This window comes from Alnus glutinosa, chromosome 1 (genome assembly GCF_958979055.1).
Source record: "Alnus glutinosa chromosome 1, dhAlnGlut1.1, whole genome shotgun sequence".
Lineage (NCBI taxonomy): Eukaryota > Viridiplantae > Streptophyta > Magnoliopsida > Fagales > Betulaceae > Alnus > Alnus glutinosa.
Window position 1 is genome coordinate 53,197,790 of NC_084886.1, and position 12,364 is coordinate 53,210,153.

The window sequence follows — 12,364 nt, forward strand, 5'->3', positions numbered from 1 at the left end:
GGTGAAAGAAATCTTAACGATGTGGGACACTTTAACACGCTCCCTCACGTATGGCAACTAATGGCCAATCACGTGGACAATAACGGGAAGGAAAGACCTATCATCACAAGAAACCTGTGACTTTGATACCATGTAAAAGTCTATGGGCCTTACTCACCCTTAAAACACGCCTTAAGAGAGAAAGAGACACCATGACTTATAAAGAGGCCAAGTGAATGCAAACTAACAAATATAGGACACTTTAAGAGTATATATAGATGTGATCTTTCTATTTTTGCAAGTTTTTTTTTCACATCAAATGAAATTGGAGAATGGAAGGTCTAGTAAAAACAGTTAAAAGTGAATATATATTTCCCTTTAAAAAAAAAAAATAAGTGAATATATATATCTTATAAAAATCTGCTGCAGCGAATGGAGTCCCATACTTTTCATGGTATGCCTGCACAATTGACAATACATATGCAACAACTTATTATAGTAGAAATTAAATACCACTTCATGTATTTATCAGTGCATATATAACCCCCAAATCACTAATTAAACCATTACAAAACTGAACTTCAATCTCTCTCTCTCACTCTCACACACACACACACAGAGATATATATATATATATATATATTAGTATTTAGTAAATAAACAAGAAAAAAAAAAAAAAAAAAAAGTGGGTCATCGATCATTTTCAGTCTTCCACTTTACGCCCAGAGTAATATCTCTTAAAAGCTCTAGGAAGATAAACAGGCAGCAAGAACCCAAAAAGATTGAAGCACCAGAAGGCCAAATTGGCAATAGCGAGCCCCCTCCCAACATACAACCTCCTTTTAGACCCTCCATACTCCTTTGAGACCTCAGTCCTCAGCCAGTCCACAATCGTAAAGATTCGCCTTGCGTTATAGCAAACCGGCACAAAAGCACGTATTGGCAACGAAAACCTGTCCGAAAACGCCACTCCTTCCATGAATACTTGGCTAGAGAGAAGAAAAACATGTGGCGTGGCCGCCTTGATTCCTTCTTTATCACCCTCGAAGATGCCGTGGAAGATGTATGCTACGGGGAGAAAAAGACCGATGATGGCAGCGACAAACACGTAGAGGCGAAGAAGCTTGGTTTCACGAGTAGTAAAGACTGGGGGTTCCTTTGAAGGGTGGAGGGTTGGGAATGCCACCTTTGACATAAAGTAGATATAGAAGAGGGAAAAGAAGACGAAAGCAAAGTCTTCAGGGCTTACCATGCCGCTGGCTGAGAAGATGATGATGATAGCGAGGGCGTTGAGCTGCCGGAAAGAAAGGAAGCCGGCTTTGCGCGGAGTTGTAGGGTATTTGGTGTTGGTCTTTGAGGAAGCTGCAACGTAGCTTTGTTTATGTTCATATGCTTCTTCTTTTGGAAGGCTAATGTCATTGCATGTTGGACCAACCCCACCTGACATTTTCTCTGTGTATGCGTGTTTTGTTGAACAGATCGAGGTTTGTTTTTGTTTTTTTATCTGCTTTTCTTGGTTATGGCCTTATGGGTTAGACGAGAGGCTTGGGTTAGGATTTTCTTGCCTGAGAAAAGGGAAATTAATAGGATAAAGAGAGAAATCGTCGAATTTTATGGGCTTGTTCCTTTTTCACCTTTTCTGCAATTAAGGAGAGAAAGAAAGGGAACTTGAAATGTACAGGCTTCACAATTTCTCAGGAAAGATGGAAATGGAAGACAAAACCCCAAGCGAGATTAGGAAGAATATTTAAAGGGTAATGCAATTATGCAGAGGGGAGAGATATGGTTGAGTTGAGGTGAAGAAGGTGGACACGTGGTAGTTCTCTAGGAGTATAAGGAGGACACGTGGCTCGTTATGTTGGGCGAAAAGAAAGGTGTGGTCTCTTTAATCTTATCTCTTTGAGGTCTTCAGTCAGACGCCTCCGGCTCTGATCTAGTTACAAGCCACAGGAATCGGTGTACAAAGCATAACTCGTCGGTGTAATAGGAAACAAATCCTTGATTCCTTGGTAATTGGTATTCTGTTATTCTGATGTTCTTGGAGGAAAACTCCATGTCCATGTGGAAGTACGGCCATATTGAATGGTTGCGGGGTACAAGTACAAGACATATCCAAGTAAGTTTTTATGTTTAAATAGGGATTTAAATAAACCAGTCCGTTCAACAATTCGCTCGGTTTAGTTCGATCTAAACTCGAGCTCGATACTGTAGAAACCCGCTCGATTAGTAAGTGATACATACCCGACTCGCCCGACAAAACTCGATAGGGGTTTGCGAGCTCAACTCGTTTAAAGCTCGACTTGATCGCTCGTCCGACTCGTTAGTCCAACTCGTTAGCTTGTTCATATCTTACATATATATATTAATGAAAATAGTAAATATAGTATAATATATATAGTATTACATATTAATTATAATACTTTGATAACAATATTTAGTATGTTAAATTAACATATTAAGTTATTAATAGTTAGTATATAACAATATTAAATAGTTAGCATATAAGTATATATATATATAAACACATATATCACATCACACATGGTTAACAATAGTTATATATCATACTTATATTATAATTACTTAATTATATAGAATATATTAGACTTACTATTTGTTCACATTATACATATATCATAATTTATACTCTCTAGTTATATATAATAATATATTGTTAATTTGTTACTTATAAACTATAGTTATATACTATATTTTATAATATACCTTATATAGTTACATATTATATATTTATGTTATTAATAAATGCATACATGTTGTTCATAAACTTGGGCTTGAATTCTGCTTTGATCACTCATTAAAAAATTTAATAGTCTACATCAAGTTCTAGTTGAGCCGAGCTTGTCGAGTAACCCGGCTCGGCCCGAATGTCATTTTCAACGAACTCGAGCTTGAGCTTGAGCTCGCCTGAGTTTTAAACGAGCCGAGCTTGAACATATAATTTATAGCTCGGCTCGAATTCGAGCTCGACTATTTAGGCTCGACTCATAAACGAGCCAGTCTTGAAATCTTCAAACTCGACTCAGCTCAACTCGATTGCATCCCTATATTTAAATAATATCTCCTCTCGGAGTAAACTTAATTGGCTGCAAAATAAAATTGTGAGTTAACTAAACTAATGCTCATACAACTTACCATAGAAAAATAAGAAAAATAAAATAAAAATAAAACCAACCATGAATTCAAAAACTGAAATACAGCAGCTAAAGTTCCAAAAAGAGAAGCCAATTAGTTCAACTGATAAAACTTTTTGACAAGGTATTAGAATTTGGAATTAGGTTCTCTTTGCTCAAAGTTTTAGTCTATGGCTCTATAGTTAAGGGACAAATTGAAGAACTCAATTACTAAAACCAAGAAAGTAGGGTGTCATTTTCTTCTCTTTCAACGCTCTCTTATTAGTCTGAACTCTGAAGATCTCTCTCATTTTGGTATATTTGCTGTCGTAGACAGCCGCCTTTCTGGTCAAGATCTTAAACCTGCTGGTAGCATCTTTTGGTAGAGTGGTGAGAAAAATGGATGTCGAATCATGCGGTTTCATCAGATCGATCTCTCAATTTGAGCAGCAATTGTGAGAGGTTTATACGAGATCCACTGTGCAAATAAGTTTTGAGTTGCCTAACCAATAAAAAATTGCTGGAGATGTTAATCCCGTTTCATGTCTACCTTCTAATGAATTTTGACATCCAGGGAAAGAACACCTGACCTAAAGTAGGAAAATAGAAAACCGCGAAAAAGCCTGCATAGAATAAATAACAAACTCCATAGTTCTCTAGCTGTTCCTACCATGAGAGAGAGAGAGAGAGAGAGAGAGAGAGAGAGTATTGATGCATTTACAAAAAGGAATTGCGACTTTGTGAGGAAATCGAGCCTTTTCAATGGGCAAGAAAGGAAAAGTACGAACATGCAAGGATTTTCTGGGGTGCAATTTCATAGCGCACTTCGCGTACTTATTCCCAAATTAGAAATCGAGAAGCTATAGAGGGAAATTAAAGGGGGGGAAAAATACCTTTGCATTAATTAAACACCAGAATTATTACAGGAAAAAAAGCGGAGAAAAAAAAAAAAACCCCTCACTAATCAATCTGCCATGACACCAAAGGAAAAAAGAACGGAATTGTAAAAAGATTTTCCGGCAAAGCTTTTTTTTCAATTTTCTGACAGAAGACCATCTGTAAAACTGGAACCTCTGCTAAGAATAAGATGGCGAGTTAAAACTGTGCACATTTGTATAATAAAAAATAAACCTCATCTCTTCTCCCTCCTTACTAGGTTGCATTGCTCTGTTTGGGAATGTATTTTTTCTTGACACCCTTTTCAGGCTTTGTTCTGTACTTATCTTTAACATTCCTGGTGGTTGAAGACTGATAAGCCCCTGCATTAACCAATCGGTTGTCTGCATTGCCAAGAATGCTGCGTTTGTGGAAGTTCGACGGTTGAGACACTACTACTTCACAGTCATTTTCTATCTCTGGGCATCCTGGAGGTTCAGAGGCTGAGGAAAGAACCAATTTCACATGGTCGGCTGCAATAGCCTCCTTCCATCCTGTGCATGATATTGTAGCCAGTTAATGGCCAAAGCCAAATTACTACATAGACACAAAAGCATAGCCAAAAGAATAAACAACTTACTCTGCGCAAGGAAAGCTTTTGCAGCATGCGCACAGCTTTCGGGACGGATACTTTCTGCCAGAAGTTTGACACTGTTCTTAACAGCACCATTATTATCACTCACCGCATTGGATCTTAAACAACGATCCTTGGGGAGTTGATCATTGTCCTTTCCAGCAGTCGCATCCACTTCATATTCTACATCACCATTCTGAACTGGAATTGGACATTTGCTTCCATGCCGACTCACTGGCCTCCAAAACTTAATCGTTGATCGATTTGTGCCACTCTGAAGAGAAGAATCAGGATTAATGGGCTTCTCCTGAATATCAGTCTTCTTTGGCACTTGTTGCTCTGACAGACAATCTTCACGAGCTCTAGCCAGATTATTACCCTCTTGGCTACAATTTCCAAGTGTTACACATATAGAGCCAATCAAAACCTCATGGTTCTTAATTTGATCTGGTTGGTTTATTGCCTCTTCCGGTACTCTGGCTTTCAAAACCTCCCCATCAATTTCTGGTTTAGGCTTTCGGCTCCATATTTTATTGCCGTTGGCTACTGGACCAGGCCTTGAATCCCTGTGGGTCCCATGCTTTTGCATGGCCCCAAGTTTTAATGCTTGAGAATTCAGACCTGAATGGAAACCATTGGGAACTCCCCTTTGTGATTTTGGTGGCAATTGCCATCTAGAAACAACTACATGCCGACGACCGCTTCCCTGCACCATACGCCGTTCAACATTTTGACTAGTACATTCACAGCTATACCCTGATTCAGAGTCAAGACCCATTTCTTCAGAGTTTGCATGTTGGAATGGTTCAGAAGATGAGGGAACTTGATCTGACAGCATTTCTGGGTCAGGCATGTCAGAATCACAATCAGTTGCAAGGCTGGAGGTTTCTGCTGGCAGCATAGGTACAGTCTCCAAAGTATTGCCAATTCCCTCTTTAGCATCTACTTTCTCCCCATGTTTTTGCTCCTTTGCTTTGTGTTCTTTTTGCCTGAGCTTTTTCTTCCTCTTCTTTTCCAAGAGCTCAGCTTTCCTAAAGTATTCAGGAACCGAAATTAATAAAAGAAAAAAATATTTTAATTTCCATACAAAACGAGATTCATGGAAAAGCAAATCTTTAAACCAACATTCTCACTACTGGCTACTGTAACTTGAAGAGTTAAATAAGAGGTGTAAAATTGCCAAGGCACCATGGATTTTCAGCAACAGTAGAAAAAAGTGAGAATGTTTTATGTTCTAGTGCTTCTGACAAGCTACTCCAATTGACTTAATAGTTCTGTCCCATTGTTACTCAAAGACCCATTTCTAGCAATTCTCTAAAAGGAGTACCAGCATCAACGCACTTGCAACCCTGACCAAGAAAGGAAGTCCATCCCGAAAGTGTAGCTCTATGACCATCAGCACACAGATCTTTCAACTGAGAAGTAAGTGAAACACATTTTTCTTTTTAATTTTCTCAGTTTTCTTCCCCAACATTATATATTCATGTAAACCCTTAAAGATCTAAAAGTTCAGTTTGATATCTAGAATAAATTATACTAGTCTACTGAAAGTTGATAGTTGAAAAACAAAAATAAAGAAATAAGAAAAGAAAAAAAGAAAATGCACATCCTACCAAAGAACCCAAATTGATTGACAATGTACTAGATGTTATGTACCTTTTCTGAGCAGCTTCCTCCTCCTCCACCAGCAATTTCTGGCACCTCAAAGCTTCAGCATCCTTATCAGCAAGCCATGCTTTGACCTTATCAGGAACAAAAAGAAAAAACAGTTAATCATGATAAGGGAACAACATGATAATTATTACAAACAACTGGAAAAGAATAAGAAAAAGGAGAAAGAAAAAAAGAAAAATACCAATTTCTGTTCAACTAAAAAGCTGGTGCAAGCAACTAAGTTTTTTGTTTCAAGGCCACTCTTTCCAGCTTCCCCATCAAAAACATACTTTTGCATCAACCCCGCTGCTCCACACAGAAACGTTTTTTCACTCGCATCATCAAGGATACCAAATAGCTCCTGCGATGATATATGGAACCTAGGAGGTCGAGCTTGGATAACACCCTGCAAAGATTCAGATATATCACATGCATGAATATAGTGGTTCATCACAAATAAAACCAGAAAGATAGAAATTGATCAGGAAGAAAAAGGACGTCCCCTTACCAAAAGGGTAGAACCAGCTCTCAAATATACTTGTGGTAAGGTAAGAACTCCTTGTTTCCCGACAAGTGTTGTCAATGACTTTACAATTGAAGACCCTGGAACTCCCTAGAAAAGTAACGCCAATTAGGAATACATTATTGGGGGGAGAGAGGGAATGATTGATGCCGGACTGGGGACACCAATGACCAAACAATGATGAAATGAGGCAACAGTTGTCAGTGACAAATAATTAATCCATGCAATGTGTGTTTCTTCTGCTGTAGAAACTTGATAAATGTTTACTAACATGAATCATCAACTTGAAGTCAACTACATAGATTCAAAGCATGAGAGCACGGATATCTGGAAATTATTTCTTAATTCATCAGACATCTCATACTCAATTCTACCATTAGGAACTGCGTTAAAATAAAAACTTATCAAAAGAAAACTTGGCTACGGTTCCCGATCAATTCCATGTCTTTCTCCCTCTTGTCCGACTTTGCTTCACAGGGTGAGACCTGGAATAACAGATGCCGGAATGCTTTGGGAGGAAGGGCACAACCTAGGTGGAGATGGCATAAAAACTGCTCTAAAACTTGAGAATCTAAAAGTTCTCCCTACCTGAACCTTTTCCATGGCGACAGTATAAAGGAAACTTTAAGAGCAAGATGACACCCCACTTAAAAATAAAAAACGAAAAACGAAAAAATGTTCATCTAACAAAATAATACATGGTATATCTAAAATTTGCCCGTATATCAACTTGTTTATGACCCTTTTAATATTAAAAGAAGAAATCCCACAGCTTTGGTTCACTGATCTTTTAAACACAGGAGTGAACCCAACTACACTAATGATATGTTCTATATTGAAAGCATGCATACCACAGAGCTCGGACATAACTCTATGCAGGTAAGAAATCAACAATCAGGCACGAAACAGAAAGACTTTTTACCTCCAATGTCACGTCCTTGAATGACACAACTTCCTCTGCCTCTTCCAAAGAGAGCTGCATACAGGATAAATAAATGAGTATGTCATCCAAAGAGAAAACTACCTTATCCCATAAATAGCTGGGAATGGAATGAATTACCTTATCCCAAAATGCTCCTAGCAGATCCCTATCTTTAGAAGAATCCTACAAGATTTAGACAACATCAGGCATTGTTGAGGAAACAACCAAACAAAGAAGAATCAAGCTTGACACCATGAAAAAGCTGATCTTCATTACTAAGAACTGGGAAATGTCCAAAAAGTTTCAAAGCAGTAGGTGGATGAAATGCGCTCATCCTTTTCACCCAATGTTTGGGTTCAAATCCCATTACAATCATGTTGCAGTAGGACGGTACCTAGATTTATGGGTCTTCCCTTTTTCCTTGAAAGAGCATTTGGAAGGTGAAGGCTCCACCTCGTATTGCTTTCTTCACTTGGAAGGCAACTTTAGGTAAAATTCTTACGATTGATAACCTTCATAGGCAAGGTCTTACCCTTGTCAAGAAGGGTGAGGAAACCGTAAACCACCTTCTAATTCATTGTGAGTTTCACTAGCAAGATATGGCACCTAGTTCTTATCTTATTTGGAGTCTCGTAGATCATGCCTAGCAATGTTCTAGAGGTACTTCAATGTTTCCCTATAAACAATTGAATAAATAAGCACAAGTTTAAGACAGTAAAGAAACCTTATCAAGCTTTCTCAACCGATGGTGCACACGTATATGTCTTCTATAGTTGATGGGCGAACAGAATTCTCGAGAACACTTGTCACACTTCTGCATCTGCACCTTCTGAGAGGAAAAGGGCCAACCTGATAGCTCTGCCAAAAATAATGGATGGAGATCAAACAAGATACATTCTAGAGAATGTCCCCCTTCCTTATAAGGAGTTGTTAATCTTTTAACTAGATGAAATTTGCAAGCACCTTGCTGAAGTAATTGAATCCATTGAACTTGGCGGTCCCCAGCCCTCGAGAAAGACAAAAGTGGCTCTTTTCCAATTGCTTGTCTGATGATAGTGTCTACAGGATCATTTCCCTCCTCTGATTTCATTAATTCTGGATAATTAGAGGCCTTGAGTTTTGCAACTGGCATCTACACACAAAGTTTAAACACACTAGCTCAGAAGACGCCACTGAACAGAATAAATAAAATATTATTTCAAACACTGGAGTAATTGGATCCATTGACTGGACTGTGCAGCAGTACTAGACAAATGCATAAGGGCTAAAACGGAAAAATAATAACAATAATTCTCAACTATCCATTCATTTTCTAGGGAAAAAAAAGAAGTAAAATATTATTAATTAAAGAAGTGTACTAAAAGAAGAGATGACATACAGCACTTCTCTTAAACAGAGGCAGCAAGCAAAACAATATAACAGCTCTAAGTGCATTCTTTTAATCGTACACTAACTTTGAAACACTGTTATACTGGGAAATTTTAAAGCCTAACCTTTTTTTGTTTTCAATAAATTCCCAAAAACTCTTTTTTTTTTTTTTATAGTTGCAAAAACTTAAATTGTACAAGTATGATATTTTGCATCCAAAGATACAGTCATAATGTGTTGCATACAGGTGAACTAGGCATTATTCATTAATGCATCATATATGTTGCACGTGTGTTACATTCCACTCACCACATAACGCGAAGACCAACCTATCAACCTTGAAACAGCAAGACGTCAGCCCAACATCCAGTATTTGGCCCATATACTAGAAGAGTATAGATATTATCATATCCTGGGTCAAAAATTTACCAGATCATTGACATTAAACAATGCCTATAACATTGTGATAAGGATAATGCATCTTCCTTCAGATGGCTGCCTGTCCAGCAGTTTTTTTTTTATAAGTAACCGGAATTTTATGAGTGAAAAGGCGCTACCCAAGTACACATGAAGTATACAAGAAAAAGGCTTAACTAGAACAAGACAAGAGATCAAGAAAGTAAGGAAATATATATATATATATATATATATATATATATATATATATAAGAAAGTCAGGAAAATTAGAAAAGTAAACAAGCATAGGCAGCTAGCTGTCCACCATTGTCCTCTCGCAATCTTCAAAACTTCTAGCGTTTCTTTCTCTCCAAATGCACCAACATTAAGCATGGCAGAATCATCTTCCACACTGCTATACTCTGAAAACTACCAAAATTTCCTCTCCAACTTGCATAGAGATCCACCACCAATTGGCATAACTTACTTTAACCCACAAAGACCGAAGATAGAATTCCGTAAGGCCCTAGCAACCTCACAGTGGAGTAGAAGACAGTTTCCCCACTCTTCTTACGCATACAACACCAATCTATCATTGAGATTCTAGCAGTTGCTGACACAATCCAGCAAACTAAACCAATTTGGACACTGAAAAAATATTTTCCCCCTAACTTATAAATTTTCAAAAGAACAAGTCATCATACCTAATTCCTATTTAATGTGGAACATTTTCTGAAGTCATTGCTTTTGTTTTTATCTTAATAATTATTCCATATACAAATAAAACTAAGACACAAATTAATATCTATGTTTGATGTGTAAAGTCAAAACATAAATATATCCATCATCTCAAGTCTACATTACAAAGAGTTGTTTCTGACACCCATGTCAAAGTTGAGCTGAAGGATATTCAGTATAAGTAATAAATTCACTAAAAGATGCAAAAATCCACGGTTGTGTTTCTGCATCTATACGTGAAGCTGTTGGCTCTTACAGCTCATATCCATTTCAGAACACGGGCACTCACGTACAGCCTAAGAATCCTAGCTAAAAATCAAATATACTGCACTTAATGACAGTGTAAGAGGGCAAGCAATAGCTCACTAACAATAAAAAATAAATAAAAAATAAAAAATAAAAAAAAATAAAAAAAAAAAAAACCAAGCATCTCAAGACGATGATATTATAAGAATGGCACCAAAAATAGAAGCCTAAATAAGCACTCTAAAAAATTTGAGGAGAAATAACAACAAAACAAGTCAATAATGTATTTCACAACAGCTTTTGGTACTTCAGAGAGAAATGCATCACATATTAGAAACAAGTAAGCTATTTTATCCTTTTCAATCCACTAAAAACACGGCTATCATAACCAAAAATAGTAATAAAAAAATTAATCGATAAACAAAGTATATACTATTATTGCTTAATCAACAAAAAAATATAATCAGAAACAGTTAGACAACAAATCTCAGGGAAATAGCAAAATTAAGTTTTTTAAGGAAAAAAAAATAATCATATAACTCAATAGTAATACATCAGATCGCCAAAATTACAGTCCAACAACTCTGTTTGGTTTCCAAGAAAATCCAGGAACAAAAAAGAAAATTTTAAATCTTTTATTTTCATTGTCCAATTGATCGGCGCCGACAGACAAACACAATCCTCGTCTCAACTGAATCTAACACAACTACATAGCTTGCTCAAGCTGTTTTTTCACTGTTCCATTTTATAAGCTACAAAGCAGGGCAAGAATTGAACTTACCAAAAATAAACGCAAAGACAGAAAAAAGATTCGTGTAATTAAAGAAAGCAAAGCTCGTTAGGGTTTCGCGGCACGTGATCTGAGATTAGTTCGTGATGTTATATTCATATACATACACATGTACACGTACGTATGTGCGAGGAGAGAGTAAGTGGAGTGATCGGTTTCACGTACCAGTAGCTATGTGCGGGGATCGATTTGGCGAGAAAGAATCTTCGGAGATCAAATGGATTTAAATGCGGCGTAGAAAGCTTCCAGGGAATGTTTCGCAGGGAGGAGAATCGCCGAGAAAGTCCGAGAAACTGATCGGCCAAGGCGAAAATGAAAAAGAGAGTTCGTGGGGGACGAGAGACAAAAGAGTTCGTAAGAGAAAAATATAAAGGCGATATTGGAATGGAACCAACCCTTCCAGTCGATACTACGTCGTGTGGTGGTGTTAGGTAAATGGGCCTATGGACCTGCAATAGGTATCTCTGGACTATTGGGCTTAAGCACACTGTTGGATTTCTTTCTTCTTCTTTTTTTCTTTTTTTGACATGTCCATACAATAGGGGGAAAAAGAGATTCTAACTAGTGACCTTCGCTTCATAAGGCGTGATCCCTACCCGATTGAGCTACCCCTTAGAGACAATATTTCTTTCTTTTTTAGGAACAAAGAGGAGAATCTCAAATCTTTCAAAAACTATAATACGAACCCAACACAAAAATTAGCCGGTTATGATTGAAGAGTTTAACCCGTTTAATTAAATTGGTCGAGTTATGTTTGACTAGTATAATTTTATACATACATCTTGACACGACTTGAACTTACACGCAACATAAGTATTAGTAATTTTTTACTTGACTCACAAACCTGATATAAACCCAATACGAAATTAGCAGGTTAGGATTGAAGAGTCTGTTCTGTTTAATTAAACAAGTCAGGTTATAATTAACTTAAATAGTCTTATATCTATATTTCAACACGACCCAAACGCGACACATAAACACGAATTGTAACCCCACCCCTGCTCTTTCATAATGAGCCTCGCCTTGATCAGTTTTCTTTTTCTCGTTTCTTTTGCATCAAACGAGATTTGGGCAGAGTAACGAGAGGTAGAGATGCTATTAGGCCCCA

The 12,364-nt window shown here is 37.3% G+C and overlaps 2 protein-coding genes across 4 annotated transcripts; both read right to left on the minus strand.

The window, feature by feature from the left end:
• Window positions 1–321: 321 nt before the first annotated feature.
• LOC133858324 (uncharacterized) lies at window positions 322–1,709 on the minus strand. Its single transcript, XM_062293786.1, has one exon. It carries the CDS (start codon window positions 1,424–1,426, stop codon window positions 683–685), a length of 744 nt encoding a protein of 247 aa, XP_062149770.1. The 5' UTR covers window positions 1,427–1,709; the 3' UTR covers window positions 322–682.
• Window positions 1,710–3,978: 2,269 nt separating this feature from the next.
• Window positions 3,979–11,609, minus strand: LOC133858326 (uncharacterized). Of its 3 annotated transcripts, XM_062293788.1 has the most exons (11): window positions 11,422–11,609; window positions 9,396–9,498; window positions 8,682–8,850; window positions 8,443–8,576; window positions 7,857–7,901; window positions 7,719–7,772; window positions 6,782–6,886; window positions 6,476–6,679; window positions 6,277–6,362; window positions 4,627–5,651; window positions 3,979–4,540 (listed from the first exon to the last, which is right to left on the minus strand). In XM_062293788.1, the coding sequence occupies exons 3-11, from the start codon at window positions 8,848–8,850 to the stop codon at window positions 4,263–4,265; spliced, it is 2,100 nt and encodes a 699-aa protein (XP_062149772.1). In that variant the 5' UTR covers window positions 9,396–9,498; window positions 11,422–11,609; the 3' UTR covers window positions 3,979–4,262. The 3 variants fall into 3 exon arrangements, with proteins under 3 accessions (XP_062149772.1, XP_062149773.1, XP_062149771.1); XM_062293789.1 differs by lacking the exon at window positions 9,396–9,498 and having other exon boundaries at window positions 8,443–8,567; XM_062293787.1 differs by lacking the exon at window positions 9,396–9,498.
• Between the last annotated feature and the right edge of the window lie 755 nt (window positions 11,610–12,364).